Source organism: Scleropages formosus, chromosome 1 (genome assembly GCF_900964775.1).
Source record: "Scleropages formosus chromosome 1, fSclFor1.1, whole genome shotgun sequence".
Classification (NCBI taxonomy): domain Eukaryota; kingdom Metazoa; phylum Chordata; class Actinopteri; order Osteoglossiformes; family Osteoglossidae; genus Scleropages; species Scleropages formosus.
In genome coordinates this window covers 26,714,922-26,734,490 of record NC_041806.1, presented here as the reverse complement: position 1 = coordinate 26,734,490, position 19,569 = coordinate 26,714,922, and the positions used below count along the sequence as shown (strand labels likewise).

The 19,569-nt window shown below is 39.9% G+C and overlaps 1 protein-coding gene across 1 annotated transcript in view; it reads left to right on the top strand.

Annotated features, from left to right (window-relative positions):
* abca12 (ATP-binding cassette, sub-family A (ABC1), member 12) overlaps positions 1 to 19,569 on the top strand; it is a 52,641-nt gene that overhangs the window by 20,157 nt on the left and 12,915 nt on the right. The window contains exons 19-49 of the mRNA XM_018732341.2: positions 133 to 200; positions 404 to 474; positions 839 to 984; positions 1,074 to 1,204; positions 1,353 to 1,462; positions 2,005 to 2,181; positions 2,578 to 2,798; positions 4,387 to 6,804; positions 7,090 to 7,193; positions 7,871 to 7,977; positions 8,738 to 8,946; positions 9,067 to 9,143; positions 9,494 to 9,624; positions 10,925 to 11,095; positions 11,351 to 11,515; positions 11,902 to 12,097; positions 12,235 to 12,374; positions 12,635 to 12,754; positions 12,940 to 13,030; positions 13,450 to 13,629; positions 14,019 to 14,337; positions 14,479 to 14,593; positions 15,208 to 15,537; positions 15,707 to 15,776; positions 15,864 to 15,998; positions 16,152 to 16,307; positions 17,082 to 17,265; positions 17,558 to 17,776; positions 18,139 to 18,335; positions 18,461 to 18,618; positions 19,178 to 19,414. Of these exons, the coding sequence (XP_018587857.2) occupies positions 133 to 200; positions 404 to 474; positions 839 to 984; positions 1,074 to 1,204; positions 1,353 to 1,462; positions 2,005 to 2,181; positions 2,578 to 2,798; positions 4,387 to 6,804; positions 7,090 to 7,193; positions 7,871 to 7,977; positions 8,738 to 8,946; positions 9,067 to 9,143; positions 9,494 to 9,624; positions 10,925 to 11,095; positions 11,351 to 11,515; positions 11,902 to 12,097; positions 12,235 to 12,374; positions 12,635 to 12,754; positions 12,940 to 13,030; positions 13,450 to 13,629; positions 14,019 to 14,337; positions 14,479 to 14,593; positions 15,208 to 15,537; positions 15,707 to 15,776; positions 15,864 to 15,998; positions 16,152 to 16,307; positions 17,082 to 17,265; positions 17,558 to 17,776; positions 18,139 to 18,335; positions 18,461 to 18,618; positions 19,178 to 19,414 (7,153 nt within the window). The remainder of the gene's footprint in view (positions 1 to 132; positions 201 to 403; positions 475 to 838; positions 985 to 1,073; positions 1,205 to 1,352; positions 1,463 to 2,004; positions 2,182 to 2,577; positions 2,799 to 4,386; positions 6,805 to 7,089; positions 7,194 to 7,870; positions 7,978 to 8,737; positions 8,947 to 9,066; positions 9,144 to 9,493; positions 9,625 to 10,924; positions 11,096 to 11,350; positions 11,516 to 11,901; positions 12,098 to 12,234; positions 12,375 to 12,634; positions 12,755 to 12,939; positions 13,031 to 13,449; positions 13,630 to 14,018; positions 14,338 to 14,478; positions 14,594 to 15,207; positions 15,538 to 15,706; positions 15,777 to 15,863; positions 15,999 to 16,151; positions 16,308 to 17,081; positions 17,266 to 17,557; positions 17,777 to 18,138; positions 18,336 to 18,460; positions 18,619 to 19,177; positions 19,415 to 19,569) is intronic.

The window sequence follows — 19,569 nt, the reverse complement described above, 5'->3', positions numbered from 1 at the left end:
CATGGATGAACTCATTTTAATTTTGTGGGGTTTTTTGCCCAATATTCTCCTTTTCTTATTTGGATAGTCATTTTCTTACTTGACCTCAGATATTACCATTACTAATGACATGTGTATGTTCTTGCCTCTCAGCATCTCCAGCGAACCTTATTTCAGTACAGCTGCAAAGATCATAAGACTAATCACAGACCTCAGTCTAGGTGAGTTTATTCTTTAAAGTAAATCAGAGGACATAGTTCAATACAATATTTCCAAATTAATTAATGGTCTTATGTAAACTTCGTAGTCTGACTTCCAGCTTATCTGATTTTTACATTAAATTATCACTTTCTCAGTAATCCATTAGGGTTTTTTTACAGAGACATGATGCTAATGAGTAGGACAATTTCTTTGTGTTCATCAGGAAGCAACAGCTCCTTAGTGGATATTTTACAAGACATTAACATGAATAACTTTACTGATTTCATTGACAAGGTAAGAGGTTATGAATAATATTGTCCTTTCCAATTTTGACAAAATATACTGCACACAGCATTCTGTTTTAGGATTATATTTCCAGATTTGAAGATTGAAGATTTAATTTCTGTACTTTAAAAGAACATCCTTAAGCAATATGCTGTGCATCTATGTTATAGTGATGACTTGTATATTGGATCCCGATAACAAATGTGATGAACATGACTTAGTATTTTATTACCAAGGAAGGCACATATGTTGTTTTCTTCTCAGGCTGTAGTGGAACATAATAATTGTGTAGCTTCTTTTCGTTGCTTACGTGACTGAAATATTTCTGTCCCTTTGCACGTGTCATCATCTCACAAACCTTGTTACACAAAAGCTTCAGGAATTTGTGAACTTGGCTTACCCCGTCCTTGGTGGTTTTGATGGGAGCTCGATGGTGCAATCCATAGAGGCGATGGCTGATTCTATCCCCATCCTGCTGAGGGTCATCACTGGACAGGCAGACAACCAAACATGGGAATGGTAAGAGTTGGATTAAACATTTGAGTTCAACATTTGGATACAGATTGAGCAGTATGTATTAACATATGCTAATTTTATGTGTGTGCCAGGGCTGAGAAGTCTCTGGAACTGCTCTTCTCAGCTAGCAATGGGAATGAAGTTGGGGTGACAGTGGCATCAGCTGTGCCCATTTTCAAGGATCTCACCAGCGCTATTGTTCGCAACATTAGGGCTCAGACAGGTCAGCAGAATGGCCCTACCCACAGGTCACATGAGACATTTTCACTGTGTTGTTTCCACATTACTGTATGTAGCATTTTTATGTTTATTACACTCCATTTTTAGTCATAATTCATGTTATATTTTTCTTAACTTGTCTTGCTGTCCAGAACTCATCTACAGTCTCCAAGAGCCATTTGTTTTGCTGATGTCTGTTCTTGGAAAGATGAACTCTAGTGACATACAGGCTATACTGAATACCATTCAAGTTGTCCAACAGGTAAAACTGGAGTTCCATTCAGTTGCTGTTGGTGTATTGTCTTCTATCAAATGAGGTCCTGCTGGGGATGCACAATTACTCTGACAAATGCTAGTTGCCCAGAAAGTAAATCAATGTATACCAAGTATTTCCTTTGACCTACACACACACACACACACACACACACACACACACACACACACACACACACACACACACACACACACACACACACACACAAACTATTTCCTATTGGCTGTACCAGGTATATAAAATTGATTAGTACTTTAATTGTTACACACTTGTCTGCAGCATAGATGACAGTGTGTGAAATGTTGGAATAGTTTGTGGTTGACATTTGTATAGTGGGCTAGGTTTGGTATCTGTAAATGGGAAACTGTCTGCATTACAGATAAAGATCTGTGTTTTTTGCCACTGTTATATAACCAGAATAAAGTAGACAATGGAACACAATACTAAAAACAACATTGTTTCATTCTTCATCTGAGCTTTACAGTACTGGAAGCAGTGATTGCTTTTATGTCTTTTGTTATTTGACATAGGCAGTGGAATCTGGTCATCCTTTTGATTGCACAGGTCTTCTGAAGTCTTGGGAACCAGTCATACAGCAAACGGGCATAAACCCGGCCTGGCTGAACACATGGTGTAACATCAGCCTGGATCAACTTCTAAACACTTATATATCAAATACCTCTCCAATTATGCATTTGAATGTCACAGTGAGTATTTTGTTACAATTAGCTTGTTTTTGTTTTCTTTTATACACAAACAAACTAACTTTTCTGGGAAATAAATATCCATTTGATAACTAATGCATTTAGAAAATGTCACATGTAGATGGACAGACACCTTCTTGTTCACAGTCAGTCACTCATGCTTGGGCTTTTTCATTATTGTACTGGAAGTCTGAGAGGTCTTGGAGGTGCTTGTTCCAACCAGGCACCAAACCATTAACTGATTATCTCCATCAGACAAAACTGAGCCCATAGCTGAGATACTGCTGTAAGGGTATGGAATACTTTCTAGACTTTAACCTCTAGGACTGAAATTGAGTAGTCTTTCCCTACTACACGACACATTACTTTTAGTAACCTTTTAATTTTTTATTTCTGTAGGGGGCCACAATGGAAATGGATTCAGGCAACATTACAGCTAAAGAAATCGTGACAGAGTTACAGTCTCTCTTCTCAGCTGTTGTGAACCATTCTCAGGTTGTTGACAAACTTTTCGCAGAGCTCAGTCAGCTATTGAAGTTTTCCTTGCCAGCACCGCCTTCAGATACCAGTAGATGGAATAACTGGACAGCCCAGCTCCTCTATAGCCAGTTGTGTCAAAGGTAATTGCAGCATTGCCGTCATTTCTTCACTGTTTTGGTTGACATGCATGACTACAAATCTGCATTCCTTGGGAAACAATACAAGTCATCTAAAAATATCAAACATCTGCTTCACAACCCATACAAAGGAATGGACAGAGTTTGAAACATTCATTATTATGCACTCATTATATAACCAAAGTGGGGGTGCGGTGGCGCAGTGGGTTGGATCACAGTCCTGCTGTCCGGTGGGTCTGGGGTTCAAGTCCCACTTGGGGTGCCTTGCGACGGACTGGCGTCCCGTCCTGGGTGTGTCCCCTCCCCCTCCGGCCTTACGCCCTGTGTTACCGGGTAGGCTCCGGTTCCCCGTGACCCCGTATGGGACAAGCGGTTCTGAAAATGTGTGTGTGTGTGTGTGTGTATATAACCAAATTTGCAGAGTATTTTTCCAACGCACTGTGTAAGAAATAAATTATTTTGCTGTGCATTCCACTATGTAGATAACCAGAATTATTTGTTAAGACGCATCCTTTACATTTTATCCTGTAATAGTGTAATGGTGTTTAACTTTGAACAAACTCTATATACTTTCTGTACTTTTTGTTATGCCTGGCTTTGCAGTCCCTTTATAATTGTTTTGGGCAAAGATATCAGTTAAAGAATAAACCTAAATGTACATTTTTCATTTATGGCAAAATTAGGTCTTATTCTAGAACAATTAACACGGTTGAAAAAGAAGCTTTCTGAAATACATCTTAAATTTGCATTACTTATTGACCCTGCCATTGCCTACATTTAACAAAGCCATCTGTGTCATCTATTATAACAGTAGGGTTGTACACATGGCACTTAACTAAGTATGCTCAAGAAATGAATTGCAACCGGTTTTTCCTTTTTTATCTTCTAAGTTACACCTACCTCAGTTACATTTGTTCATTTAGCTAATGCTTTCTTCAAAGCGACTTACAATGTTGTTACTTGTTTGTACAGCTTGGTAATTTTACTGGAGCAATTTTAGAGTAAGTACCTTGCTCAAGGGTAGTACAGCTAGAGGCAGGACTTAAATCTGTAACTTCTGGGTCCAAAGGCAGCAACTCTAACCACTACACTACCAGCTGTACAGTTAGATTTGAGCTTACTGTAATCTTCCTTCAGCCTTCCGTTACAAAATGTGATTAGGACTAGTTGATTAGACTACACTGATCTAGGAGAAGCTAAAGAATGTTTGAATAAGCAGTTTTGAAATAATTCTGCATAAATTTTTATTCTAGCCAGGGATTTGGCTTAATCGGAGTTTGATTACCTGTCCTGTAATGACTTTTAAAATTTCTGTTCTGTTTTTATTTCAGTTGTGTTGGCTTTAAAATTTTTTTTTTATTATTTTCAAATTCAGCAACAGCTTTCTAGTATACACCTGAATTTATTGTCTGTTTTGATACTAATCCCTGATGTAAAGGCAGTTGAGACATATTTGACATATGCCAGTACAGAAATACAAATCTTCTATTATTTTAAGTCTTGTTATTTGAAACAACTTACTTCTCCCAAATACACACGTCAAAAGACATTGAATGAAATCAATAAAAAATTTGTCTGTTCTTTTCCCCAGTACCTTGGTAATTCCTACTTCCATCAAGTCCATTTTGGACCAGGTTGTAACAGAAGCACCTCAGATACAACCCTATGTGTCAGCTCTGGAACAGACCGTGAACTACACCCTCCAGAACTTATTCTTGTCTGAGAATAGACCAGCAAACCTTGAACTTCTCAAACAAGCTCTGCAAATCTTCTTGACTGGAATGAACTGCACCAGTGACACTATAAGCACCATCCTGAATGGAGACATCTTCTCAAACACAAACAGCGCCCTCATTGACAGAGTTCTAAAAGTTGGGGAAATTCTTTGGCTAGAGATAATGCGAGACTGGCCACTAGTTTACAGAACTATGGAACAGTTCCTAACTACAAAGGACATTTCGATGATTTTTGAGAAGACATTTGGGTTTGTGGTCTGGTGGAACTCAGCTGAATCCTCTGGCATGGAATTTATTTCAGACGAACTTTTTAAAATATATGAAGTTGTCAAGCCCTCGATTTCTTCTGTAATGCAGGTGAATTTTCCTCTGCCTTTCTACGCTGATATCTTTACTGACGTGGCTGGAAATATACTTCCCATGTTAAGACAGATAACCCACACATCCGAAATCTTCACCTCCTTTGATGCTTACTTCTCCAACCAACAAGAACAGATTTTTAATGGTATGACCTTGAATGACCTCTTTTCCCACACTCACATCTCCAAAAGAAGGCTGAAAAGTGATTTGATGAGGGAACCTATTGAAGATTTCCTAGACTTGGCTCAGGTAGACTATAATGCTTTGCTAGAGGTTTTCTCAGTCCTGCCCAGCACTGCTGACATCATGGAAACCATCCACATTTTTTTTGCCAATCCAGACCTTGCCATCATTTTGAAGGGTATATTCAGAGAGTTTACTGGAGATTACAACCAGGACCAGACCATCAATACAGCCCTGGGCGTTCTCTCTTACGTCACTGCTTCTGGCCAGTGGGAAAAGTATGCAGAGATGTTTATGCATATTTCCCAACAGGGAGGCAATCTAAATGAACTGGACAGCATTGGGACGCTTGTGGAGACCATTGGGAGTTCAGCTGATATGGTTATGCTTTCAGCCCAGCAGTCATTCTTAGACATTACCCAGAATGTGGACAGCATAATGAAGGAACTTAACTATCTAGTGTCAGATATTGTTCAACAACAGATGGGGGGCCATACAAGTACAGTTATGCAATTTCTCACAGGGTTGAACAACATACTGAAAAAGAATATTCAAAAACAGAAAGTCTCTGCAGTATCAAACTTTGTCAAAAACCACCTTGCTTCTGGAACCTCAGAGACCCCACAGACAAATCTGACTCCTTACATTACTGTATTGGATCAATCTGTTGATGCATTTGCCTCCTTCATGTCTCCAGAGCAAGCAATTTACTTTAACTTCACAGCACAGATGATAAAGGGCTTTTCAATGCTCATGGATCAAACCACAAATCCTGTTGAAGCTCTTTTGTCCACTAAAATGATTTCTGACTCTCTAGATTATCTTCTGGCTACTACTGGTCAACCTACACTTCCAAATGGACAGTCCATTCAAGACATCTCTTACCCTTTGATTCTCAATAGCATGCTTGTCACTCAAGCTCTGTGGAATCTGTCCAGTTACAACCAAACTCTCAGTAACACAACTGAGAGAGAAAACATGGTAATGCAAGCACTTCATGCACTAGAGTCCAGCCTTCCAGAGGATCAGAAAAAATATGTTATGTCTCTCAGTCCAGCAGACCTACCTGTCTTTGCTGGAGGCTGGAACACTGCTGAGATACCGCAGATCTTTTTCAACATTTCCAGTCAGGTTTCTTCTTCACTCCTCACCATGCTGAATGTCACCGATTTCCCTGTGCTTGAACAAACTTTGTTAACCGTCTCAAACCTGGTGTCCAGTTGTCTGTGGAACAGCCTCACAAGTGTTCCTTCCACCATTCAACTAACTCACATTTTTAATCCTCTAAATCAAATGATAACCTCATTGACACCTGTCCTACCACCTGAAGGAGGTCATTACATTAATGCTTCATTAAGTATTCTAGAAACAATTGCCATTTCTTTAAATGGTACAGGAAAGACTATGGACACAGAGGGTGCTTCCGCTGCCATCATGTCCTCTGTTCAGTCTCTTCTGGCTGTTGTGCCACATCCGGCCACCCAGACTGCTGAAAACATCTTCAAAGTGCTCAAGCACACTGTCCAGACAGTGTTGCAGGTCATTTATTCTGACCAAAGTTCTCTACTGCAGACAAGAAAAATCAGCCAGCTGCTTTTGCATGATGTCTACAACATGCTTGTTTTAGCAAATAAGAGCTTGGAGGTGCAGCTGAAACGGCTGATGGTGGATACTGCTGATGTGAATCTTAACAGTCTGCTTACAATGAATGGAACTACTTGGACAGAAAAGTAAGGTTCTTTTCAATTTAGGGCACTTTATCATATTTTAATTGTTTAAATGGAAAAGATATTTTATTGATGTCACGTGGGCATTCACACTTCTAGGTTTTGGCCTGTGATGTGGCCCCCAATTTAAATGTTTTGCATCAGTTCAGCTCTAACAATGTATAGGTGTAAAGATGTAAATGCATTAATCTTAGCAAATAAAGTGATACAGCTAAAAGAACGTGTATATAAATTTGTATAAATGTAGGTTCATGTGAGAGAATTCAGTATTCATGTTCTTTCTTTTAGACTTTCACTAGTGTTAAACAATATTGGGAACCAACTTTCAAATGATCTTCCCTATGCTCTTCTCATCAAAAACCTTATCACAAGCTTTACCACTGAATCTCAAGGTATGTATCTGAATAATTTATGCTGTTCTAATTTTTACTTGTCTGAATACTCCTCCATGTAAGAGAACATAAACCCTTTCTAAATCTATGCATATTTCATTGTTTCATGATAATGCTGTTAATTTGCAGTTGAAGACATACTTGGACAAAGCTGTGCTTTACCAGCTTGTTACTACTATTGCAATAGTATGGACGTTTAATAAACGCAGAGCTGCACACAAAATACCTTTTGTAGAAATGGATCTATGAATAATACATTTCTCATATATAATACATGTGTATTTCATATAATACACCGTGGGGAGGGGGACACACCCAGGACCAGATGCCAGTCCGTCACAAGGCACCCCAAGTTGGACTCGAACCCCAAACCTACCAGAAAGCAGGACCCAGCCAAGCCCACTGCACCACCGTGCCCCCTCAAAATGTTTCACATTTTAGCATTTAGTATTTCACAAATGCTAAAGTATTTACTTTCTTTTCATATATAATGTGTTTTTCACACTACTTTGGTTGACCAAAAGGTAGAATGATTGCAGTTTGCTGGTGCCAGCACCAGTACACACAAGGACAAAGTAGTTGGCACATGTTCACACCAGGCTTTCTTATCATTCACACAAGAATACGTAAAGCAAACCTCATGACCACTTTTTATTTTCTTTTTGTCTTTCGTACAGCTGAGCTCAGTATCTTGCTTCAGATACAGCAGACAGCATCTGAACTGTTTGCCACCAGCTGGATGACTAATAACTTCACTCTCCTCACCAACCAGCTGTTGACTGAGGTAAGCATTGTTGCTTTCTTTACAGTTCAGAAAGTATATGTTTCCTCTTCTCTTTTACAGTCTGTCTATTAGGCTGAACATAGAAGAATATTCAGAATACTTGCTGAAAAATATCAAAACAGTACAACTTTTTAAAGGATCACTGTGGTAGTAGGGTGGCCCAGCAAGTAGGGTTGCTTTCTGACAGTACCTGGGTGGTGTGAGAGGATGGGGGTTCGATCCCCATTTAGTCTGTGTGGAGTTTGCGTGTTCTCCCCATGTCTGCATGGGTCTCCTCTGGGGGCTCTTGTTTCCTCCCACAGTCCAAAGACATGCTGTTCTGGTTCACCCATAGTGTGTGAATGACAGAGAGAGTGTGTTCCACTAATGAATGGATGATTGTAAGTAGTGTATCTAGCAGTATATTCACCTTGGTGAATAAGGTGTGTGGGCTGATAAAACTACGTAGAGCTCATTGGAAGTCATTTTGGAGGAAAGCATCTGCTAAATGAATAAATGTAGAAGAACTTTAGACATCAGTGTAACTGAATTGCAAATTCAGGAGGGTTTTGATCAATTATGTAGACATTCAAAATGAATTCAGTAAAAAAGGAAGCAAAAGTGAGAGTCAGTCAGAAAATGTCACTACAACAAAAAATATATATAGCGTGTTTTGAACTTTGTTAGCATAATTATGTTCCTTTCTTAGTCTGGTTAATTTTACTGTGCGTTTTTTGTGAGGTAACTGCTTAACCAAACCTTTGTTGTATCTGAGTTGCAGGTGTGCAAACTGGAGAGTATGGGTTCAGTCCAGCAGCTCTACCAGGTGTTCTCCATCACAAATGGGTTTCTGTGTGAAACATTTGTCCCCATATTTAAGGCGCTGCAGTTGATAACACAGCACCTGGTGAACAGCAACAGTGCCTTTTCCGAGATGCTGTTTGATGAATTTGTTGGGGATCCCAAGACCTTTCAAATCAGCAATAACTGGCAAGGAATAATAAGCCCATATCCACTTTTTTTCTGAGTCAATATTTCACATAACGGTAACATTCTGTAAAGTGAATGTTACACATGTTGTATGATAATTGGTTTGATTGTTTGTTTCAGGAGCTCTGTACTTTTTAGCAGCTTTGGCTTCAACATGAGCACTCTGACATTTCTCAATATGACAATCAGCCCTCAAGGTACTGCAGTTTCTTTTATTGTCATGTAATGCACACAAATACAAAACTAATAAGCCTACACATCAAGAACAAGCCTAATACTTGAGCGTACATAAATATGGTATTAAGTACATTAATTGCTTATACTGCTCAGTGGATGAGCGCTGTCTAGTATCAACTGACTTTTCTTTTTATATGACTCTTATTTCAAGGATTTACTCATCATTCACCAAGGTATTCCCAATGAAGAAATCGTTGTCTTTTTTCATAGAGGCATAGCACACATCTGTCTTTGCATGCTTCTTCAATGCATCAGCTTAAACTGAATCAGTGTCATCCAGTCATGTTTCTTGTATTTCTTGTGTTCCAAGACCCAGTGCTCATGTCTGATTTACTGAGAAACAAGACAGCATTTTTAAGGGATCTCCAGAAAGTCACCAATATTTCTCCAGAAATCATTAGCCTTTTGATGAACATGGAGCTGCCCAGTAGCAGCCTGGAGGTATGGTATCTGCTGAGTACCACAGTACACACTTAAATAAAAACATAGCTGCAAGAAATGGTTCTAGGGGCATATGACAAAACAGACGATTAGTTTTATATTGTCTTTATATGACATCGTAGAATGAACAACATGCAGTTATGCTTACTATAGTGGTTAGAGATATTCAGTTCTCCCAGTCATTACCCAAAATTTAAACTCTTCTGATTACTTTATACAAAACTGTTCTGAAGTTCAGTTATGAAGCCAAGCTACAGTTGTATCCAGTTACAGTAACCTAAAAAATGGTACCTAACCCAAAAGGTGCTGTCAAGTCCGTGAAACGAACGCGTGTTATTGTAGTGTCTGTATGTAGATGCAAAGGGTGGGGATCTCATGTGCAGAATTGTGTTAAAGTGCACAGTGCAGATTAAGAAATGAAGTGTAAGGGTGACATGATGAACGCTGAACAAGGATGCACAGGGTGTTCTTACAAGGACAGAAGGTGGGAGATGGGCGTCGGACCAGGGCTGGTACACAAAGACATAATATATTCAGGACTTGGAGAGGAGCACAGAACTGGTGCAGACAGAAAAGTAAATTGGCAGTGGAACAAATTTATAATTCTTAATAGAAAAAATAAAAATACACAGTCTTTAAATGTTATGTATTCATGGGGCAGTTGTGTAGCAGTTAAGATTGTTGCCTTTTAATTTAAAGGCTTTCAGTTTGAATCCTTCTCCTGCAATAGTAACCCAGAGCAAAACACTGAATCAGAACTGAATTGCCAGATTAAGAGTACCATGGAGTCTAAGTTTTTTATTTATTGTACAAACTAATTCTCTAAGTCCCCTTAGACAAAGGCACCAAGTACACAAAAATATAGATGGTTCTGCTTCTCTGATTGTGTTGAATATATATGGTTCAGCTTTTATGATCTGGCTTGTGTGCTGCATTTAGTTGTACTGGTTACTAACATTAACAGTAATAATATTGCAACAGTGCCAAGGGGGACTTAACTGTATGTATAGTAGTGTAAATAGTTGGTGTTAGCGTCTGGGCCTATGCATAGTCCTGTGAGCTCTTTCGTGTGCTCAATTTTGAATGGCTGTTTCCCTGCTTATCCTTGGTTTGACCTTGAGGGATTCTGGGAATCATGATGACGGGTCCCAAACCATTGTGGGGAAGTTCAGAGTGGTCTGGGGGATGCAGGAGTGTTTGAGTAGACTACCTTGTATGATCTATTGTGCCTTTATAAAGGTTGATAGTAAAGCAAATGAAGAAATAATCAGCGGCTTATTTTTTCTGATTTTGTCTGCAGATTCTCTCCTGGCTTACCAGCATGCACTACTGCAGTAATCCATCAGTGTTGATGCTAAAGCCAAATGAGGAAGTGATCTTCAAGACCTTTTGCTCATTACCTGCAGAAGAGTGGTACAACTTTATGGTTGTGCTGGCTCAGTACATCAGTGTGGAGAATGTAATCTACAGGGTACTAATCATGTTTTACCTGAGAAGCACCACTCTTGGTGTACTGAAGTCCTTACCATTAACGCAGTACTTGAATAAAAGCTGTCTGAAAAATAGTATGTTAGATTTAAGTAAAACGTGATGCAGCAATGTGAATAAAATATTTTAGTCATGAAACAGTATTTTAACTTGGGTTTATTCAATAATGCTTTTTTGAACTCTCCATCACAATGCTAAGCTGCCTATATAACCTGTTATCTCCGTGTCCTTTCAACAGCTGTTGCTGACCAGTGAAATACAAAACCTTGTCAACCTCATGCTTCAAATGATAAGAATCCTTTATGAGCTGATGAATAAGTTAATGCCCTCTGTCAATGTTCTACTTGAGTATGTGGAATCCATTCGTAACCTCAACCTTGCGTCCAGCTCTGAGGCCCGCAGTGTAAGTTTACTCACTTTGCAGCCACAGTACTATAGTGAGCCGAAGGAATCTGAACATTTAAGACTTTGCAATTCACACACAGACGCACACAATGTCTAAAACCGCTTGTCCTGTGCAGGGTCGCGGCAAACCGGAGCCCAACCCGGCAACACAGGGAACAAAGCTGAAGGGGGAGGGGACATTTTGCAACTTTCCTTTTCCAGTTATGGGCATTGCTAAATCACCATAAAATGTGTAGTTGCAAGAACCTGTATTGAAGGAACTATAGAGAAACCTAAAAATACTACTTATATACGACATATTGTCTACATGTACAGCTATTATGAAAATCGTACAGTATTCTCTGCTCTTGTCCACTAACACAGCTGTCCTCTATATACCCTCAGCTGGTCAGGGAGAAGCGTTCTACTATTTCTAGCAAGGGCAACTTTGACACCATCTCCAAAGCTATGTGCACCAAAGGCATGCTGTCACTCTTTGGGATTTCCAATATGCCGGTGACCTCCAACTCAGACCCTGCCACCCAAGGAGATGCCAAGATCGAGGAGCTCATTGACAAGTTCAATATCCCACGCAATGCCAGTATGACACAAAAGAGTTGTACACACATCTATACCATTGCAATAGTAAAAATAATCTGTGCCATGCAGAAGTGACAACTGCTTCTGAATTATTCTGCATGTTGCTGAATGAAGCTAACAGTGCCTCCATTCTTTCAGCTCCTTACTGTATGAACTTCTACCTGGAAATGGTGAACACCACAGCAGGTGCAGTGGCCTGGGCCTTTGTCAAGCCCATGCTATTAGGAAGAATCCTCTATACACCTGACACACCTCTGACCAGAGAGATCATCCAGAAGGTATCTGCTCTTATGCACCACAACATTTAGCCTGTCACATCCATTTTTCTAATGAGAATATTATGAACTGAGAAAACATGTTGATGGTTACATTATGCCCGGGAAGGTTATATCAATAGGTTTCAAAGTTACAGAGAGCTATTCATCTCATACCTAAACCATTGTTGTGCACTTAACAATTCTTTATTGTGTATTTTTCAAAACTGTACATTATCTTTTACTCAAGTGTTTTTAATATGAGATGTACATGTACATTCCAGTCAAATACTACATTGCAACAATTTGCTGACTTGAGGCTGTTTTCACAAGAGTGGATAAAGTCTTCCTCTTATATCATGGATTCTGCACGTCTTCTACAGCAAACATTACCGTTACTCAAGGTAAAACAGAACACTGAATCCAGTCAATATCTTGCCCTAAGCTGTAGTTCTTAATGGACCGTTGACTTTTGTAATCCTTTATAATATCAATGGAATAACAAACAGCACTACAGCACAGTAACATTTATTGTATTTCCTGCAGACTTTCAGTAGTATTTACTCAGTAATTGCTGTACTTCCTGCAGAACTCCCTCAATAACGCCTTCATTCAGAACTTCATCCAGCTACAGACAAACATTGATGTCATCCAAATGAAAGAAACTCTCAACACCTTTTGTAAGACAGTTTTATCAATATAAATAAACTTTTAAATGAATGATAGCTGTAGAAACTACTTGAGGTGAATAAAACTGCTTTTTGGGATTGCCTAGGATAAGTGCTGTCATAAATTTTATATGACTTTTCTATTTGGCAAAATGACTATGCTGTTTTATGATTAAATCTGTGCATGTAAAGAAAACATACTACAGTATTAGATGTTATTCAATATATTCAACATTAGAAAGTTAGCAGAATTTCCGTCATTTTCCTCATCCCCATTTTTAAACACTCCTTGATGTATTTTAGTATTTAATTTTTAGTATGCTAACCTCTTCTCCCTCTAATACAGTAAACTGGTCATAAAACAAGCCACAGGAATTCCCCAAAGGTGTTCACATGCATTCAGTATTTCCCTGGTGATTTTGCCTCCACAGCCAACATTACCAGCATGCTGATAGAGAACCAGGATATTGTCCAGCAAATCACCACCTTGTCCTCCCTGATGATGAACCTCTCTTCCTGTGTCAACTTTGACCGCTTCCAAGCATTCAACTCCACTGATGAGCTCAGTGCACAGGCAGAAGCCCTTGCAAAAACACGTGACCTCTATGCCAGTAAGACTTTTCGCAGAAATGTTCCTCCCAGTGACATTTCAGTGAGAACAAAGACAGGGGTCTTTGACTAATGAGATGTAACTGTAATTACAGTTTATGCATTACTAATGTTGCACTAGCTTTCTCCATGGTTATCTAAACATTGTGGAATAAAATCTCCACCCTGGACTCCCAGACCCATCATAAGAATAAGAAATGGCTGCATTAACAAGTAATTCCAAACCAGACACTAGTGATTTCTTTACTTTTTTTTCTTTTGATTTCTTTACACTTCTTGATTTCTTTAACCATATGGAACAGAATGATTAAAGCCTCTGTAATGTACAACTACCCTGTATCACTAATCAGATTGAGTTGTACAACATAAACAGCAATCGATATTTTCCCAGGTGTCATATTCAAGCTGCCTCAGGACAACTCTTCTTCCTCCTGGCAAAAACTGGACGTCTCTGGTAACCTGCCCCCCAGAGTGGAGTACACAATCCGGATGAACATCGAGAACGTGATGCGCACCGACCGCACTCGTAACCTATTCTGGGTTCAAGGCCCCTACATCTCATCCATCAAGACACAGCGCTACAATCGCGGGTTCGTGTATCTGCAGGAGAGCATTGATCGGGCCATTATTGAAATGCAGACAGGCAGCCCAGTGGAGGAGCCTGCTGTGCAGCTGCAGGCTTTCCCTTACCCATGTTACCTCAAAGATGAGTAAGTTCTTCAATTAAATTCATACAAAATGGACAGTTTCCCAATATTTGTCACATATGCACTATATGAATCTACTGTTTTAGAATGGTGACTTTTGTTATACAATTGAAAGAAAACAATTCACTTTTTTTCAATTTCCAGATATCTGAACAGCGTGTCCTATGCATTCCCACTTGTCCTCATGATTGCCTGGGTGCTCTTTGTTGCACAATTTGTCAAGAAGCTAGTACTTGAAAGAGAACTCCGTCTACATGAGGTACGAGATCCATTAGAATCAGGTCAAAATATAATACTTATATTTACTACAAAACTGTTTATACAGGTAACCCTCGACTCCCGACATATGCAGCTTACGATGACCCATACTTACGAGCGCCATCCCATCAACATTATTATTTCATTTTTTACTCCGGCATTTGGTCATAACATCTAACAGCTGCTTTCTTTGCTCTACAATAACACTAGCTGAACACACTGCTGCAAGGAATCCACATTTGTTATTTGATACACTCAGTATGTGTATCAGTGATTTGTGTTTTAGTTAAAAAAAGTTTTACAATATTTACTGAATGTTTCATTGTAATTCAAGTTATATATGACAAATTTGATGTATGACAAGGTTGTTGAAGTGGAACCACATCACAAAGGTAGGATTACCTGTATACTAATAAAATTTTTAAAATGCCACATAATCCAAGCAGAGTGTGCTTTGGAATTTATTTTTTTGAAAAGTTCTGATTTAGTTTTGGCTTGAAACAATGATCACATTTTTACATGCAGTGTGACACTTGGGGGTTAATCTTTAGAGCTATATAAACCTCTGATTGCTAATCTAGAACAACAATCATAGCAATGATACCCTTTCCACAGTACATGAAGATGATGGGAGTCAACCCTGTGAGCCACTTCTTTGCCTGGTTCCTGGAGAGCGCTGCTTTCCTTCTGCTGACCATTATTATCCTCACCATAATTCTGAAGGCTGGCCAGGTGCTACCCAACAGCGATGGTTTCTTGCTTTTCCTTTACCTCTGTGACTATGGACTCGCCATCCTGGCCATCAGCTTTCTCATCAGCTCCTTCTTCGACAAGACCAATATTGCTGGGCTCAGTGGCAGTCTCATCTACGTCATCTGCTTTTTCCCCTTTATTGTAGTCATGTCTCTAGAGACCACACTCTCAGTTTCTGCCAAAAGTGCTCTGGTAAGCATTCTTGACACAACATCGTATATCACTCTGTCTGCTTTCTTTAGATTATTTGGATTTGCATTTACAATTATTCATTTACCAGACAGATGCTCCAGTTTAGTGTTAACAAAGGACCTCAGTGCCTGGAGTTGTAAACTAAATCCTTGTTCTTTACATATGACAGAGTCTGTTTGCACCCACCTGCTTCAGCTATGCTAGCCAGTACATTGCCCGCTACGAGATCCAAGGAGAAGGTAAAATGCTCTTGCAAAGAGATGATACAGATTAGTGTCGTTTTTTTTGTACATACAAAGTGTGATGTGCTGTGTTGCTTTCAACAGGAATCCAATGGAGTAACTCATATATTTCCCCCATCCTGGATGACAGCTCATCTTTTGGCTGGCTCTGTTGGCTGCTTCTCATTGATTCTGTGATCTACTTCCTACTTGGCATGTACATTCGCAGTGTCTTCCCAGGTACGAGTAAACCAGACAGCCAAATACATAGATGGGGTTATGAGTATTGGCTTCCCTAAAGGAAACTGAAAATCAATACAATTACATTCCACTGAGCCTCTCACAAAGTGAGGTAGCAATGTTATATGCTACCATTTGTCTTTCTTCTGCTAGGCAAATACGGCATTGCAGCACCATGGTACTTCCCACTGTTGCCATCCTTCTGGACAGACCTGTTTGGATGCAGCAAAGATAACAAGAAGCAGGGATTGCTTTTCTCTAACATCATGCAAAGAAACCATATGGTTTTCCCCAATGACAAGAACAAACGTAAGGGACAAAATTTGCATTTACATTTACATGTATTCATTTAGCAGACGCTTTTTTCCAAAGCGACATATATCTCAGCAAAAGTACAATATATGCATTACATTGAGAGAAGGAGACATAGCTGCAGACATGAAAGTCTCAAGCAAATCTAGTTTGTTCCCTACCACTTGCTGCACTGAGGTTCATCGTTCAAGTAGGTGCATAAGACACAGACAAATCCCGATACCCACACCAATTTTTTTTTTTTATTAAATATTATAAGATGCACAAATGAGCAGTACAATACCAGAGTAATAGCTGAATAAAGGTTGTATCTGGGTATGCTTCTGGAGTTACGATGCATGAGCAGTTACACCATAGATGATCTGAAGAGATCTTGGCCGAAGTGGATCTGGAAAAGGTGGGTTTTCAGACCCTTCTTGAAAACAGACAGAGTTTCCACAGTTCTGAGTGACAGGGGATGGTCATTCCACCACAACGGACCCAGAACCGAGAACCTCCAAGCTTTGCCTTTCGTGCGCGGGACCACCAAGCGAGCAGAAGTAGATAAGCGAAGGGGCCTGGCTGGGGTGTACCGGTTGATCAAGTCCTGTAAATAGCCGGGAGCAGTTCTATTGATGCATTTGTACACAGTAACCAGGGTTTTGAATTTGATACGGGCAGCAATAATGGTTCCACTTTGCTGCACCAATGGACTACTTATTTTGACATTGAATTTCTCTGTTGCAGTAACATTTCTAACTCTTTAATATTTTAACCCTGTTGTCCTTAAAGCTGAGGGCAGCGTCTCCTTCCAGGAGGAGAATGAGTTCCAGGGCCTCCGTGTTGGGGTCTCGCTTCATGGCCTGACAAAGTTGTACGGGAGCGAAGCTGCCATAAAGAACCTCAACATTTCCTTCTACGAGGGCCACGTTACAGCTTTGCTGGGCCACAACGGAGCTGGAAAGACCACCACCATGTAAGGCTGGTTTTCCTGTGCTAAACAGTGCTCCTGTTGCAAAGCTCTAGAAAAGGGAAATGTTGCAGCTTATGAAGCATCAGAGTGTTTCTTTTAATGTATGTCACAACTTTCTGAAGAAGTTTTATTTTACAGCATTCCTAGTGTAGATGACTGTGCTTCTGCGTGAATTGTCTGTTAACAATGTGCTGAGTGAATGATGTCTCTGTAATATAGGTGAATACTGTATCTCTGAATTAATTACAGACTTATGAAACACAGACACATATATATGTGAATGACATTCTAATAGGTCCCTGCTCACTGGGCTCTTTGGCCCCACCTCTGGCTCGATTGAAGTATATGGCAAGGACATGCAGACCTACAGTGATGATGTCCGCAAGGATCTGGGTGTGTGCATGCAGTACGATGTCCACTTCGATCACCTGACCACCAAGGAGCATCTGCTTCTCTATGGACAGATCAAGGCTCCCCACTGGACCCACCAAGAACTGCAAGAGCAAGTGCGCAAGTAAGTGCGCAGCACATCTTGTGTACATGGGAACATGATGTTATGTTCAGGCAACTTTCAACTGGAAGCTTAGGTGCAACAAGCAAGCAAATATGCACATCTTTTGTGATTCTTAAATGTTTGCAACTGAACTATTCAACCCCATGTGTACCAGTCTAACCCTCCTGGGCTACCCATCTTTCTTCTTATAAAAAACAAACGGATTAATAAAGCTTGGAAAATGGTACTGAATGGTAACAGAATTACTTCAAAATAACCTTGTGCTCTGCAGTTAAATTAACAAAGGTTGAAATAGTCAACAAACAACAAGTCTTAACACTGGTCAAACTCCAGTTTACTAAACATTATTTTCTTATTTGTAGAATCTTGCAGGACACTGGTTTGTATACCCATCGACACAAACGTGTTGGCACCCTTTCGGGTGGCATGAAGCGAAAGCTGTCCATCTCTATTGCCTTCATTGGTGGGTCACATCTAGTGGTCTTGGATGAGCCCACCACAGGAGTAGACCCTTGCAGCCGACGTGCCATTTGGGATATCATCATCCAGCATAAGAAAGGTGTCCATCCCAGTCTGCTCTTTGGCTTTTAAGTTTTTCTCCACATGGCTTTCAGCAGATTATTAGCACCATAGTATCAAACTGAATTCTGAACTAAAGGTTCATGTCTAACACTTGCATCCCAGAACGCACCATAATCTTGTCCACCCACCACTTGGATGAGGCCGAGGTTCTCAGCGACCGCATTGCCTTCCTAGAGCGTGGAGGACTGAAGTGCTGTGGTTCACCCTTCTATCTCAAAGATAAACTGGCTCAGGGATACAACCTCACCCTCACAAAGAAGGTACAGTAAACCCTCATTACATATAGATCGTGTATCTGTCGACTGTTAAGTGGAAACCCACGAAAACAGAGGGTGAACATGGATATCCCATACAGACTGAGTGGAGATCAAATTTGCATTCTCTCACACCATTCAGCTGTGAAACAGCTGCATCACCTGTGTGCCCCAGAGCCTGCTTGTTTATTTTTTATTATGTTATTTTATTATGTTAACATGATTACAGAATGTTTTTATAGCTGGGAATGGTTTTTATATGTGATTAAAAACAAAAATTTTTCCACTGGCACAAATCAACAGTATTCAACACATTTATGGCCTCACAGTACAATATTTCCAACATACGGTGGTGGCTCTGGAACAAATTAATGTTATGGATCACTATACTCCAGTCTCAGATGTTTTACATATATATTTCCATTTATTTTTAGATTTGTATTATTTTGATTTTGCTTTCCATTTTATTTGCACCAATGAACCATATTTTCAGGCTGGTTACATCCACCTACCTCCCACCACACACAAACACACACAATTTTCATATTTTTTCCTCTCCATTCAGGTTCAGACTCCTGAGTCAAATGTGCAGTTTGACAGTGAGGAAGTGAAGACTTTTATCCAGTCATACATCCCAGAGGCTCAGTTGAAAGAAGGTGGAGTGAGTGACATTGTCTACAAACTGCCACCCTTCAGCTCACAGAATGCAATGGCGTACCACTCCTTGCTCACCAACCTGGACAAGAACTTGGATTCCCTGCAACTTGGCTGCTATGGCATTTCTGACACCACACTGGAAGAGGTAAAGCCAAATCACATATTCTTATATGGTATACACTCCCTTAACATAGGTCATGAGACAGATACAGAAACATTCAAGCATCTCAGTGTAAATTTACTAAAAAAGTAAGGCAAAAATATATGCACGCTCACATATACCTGTTTTGAAAAATACCA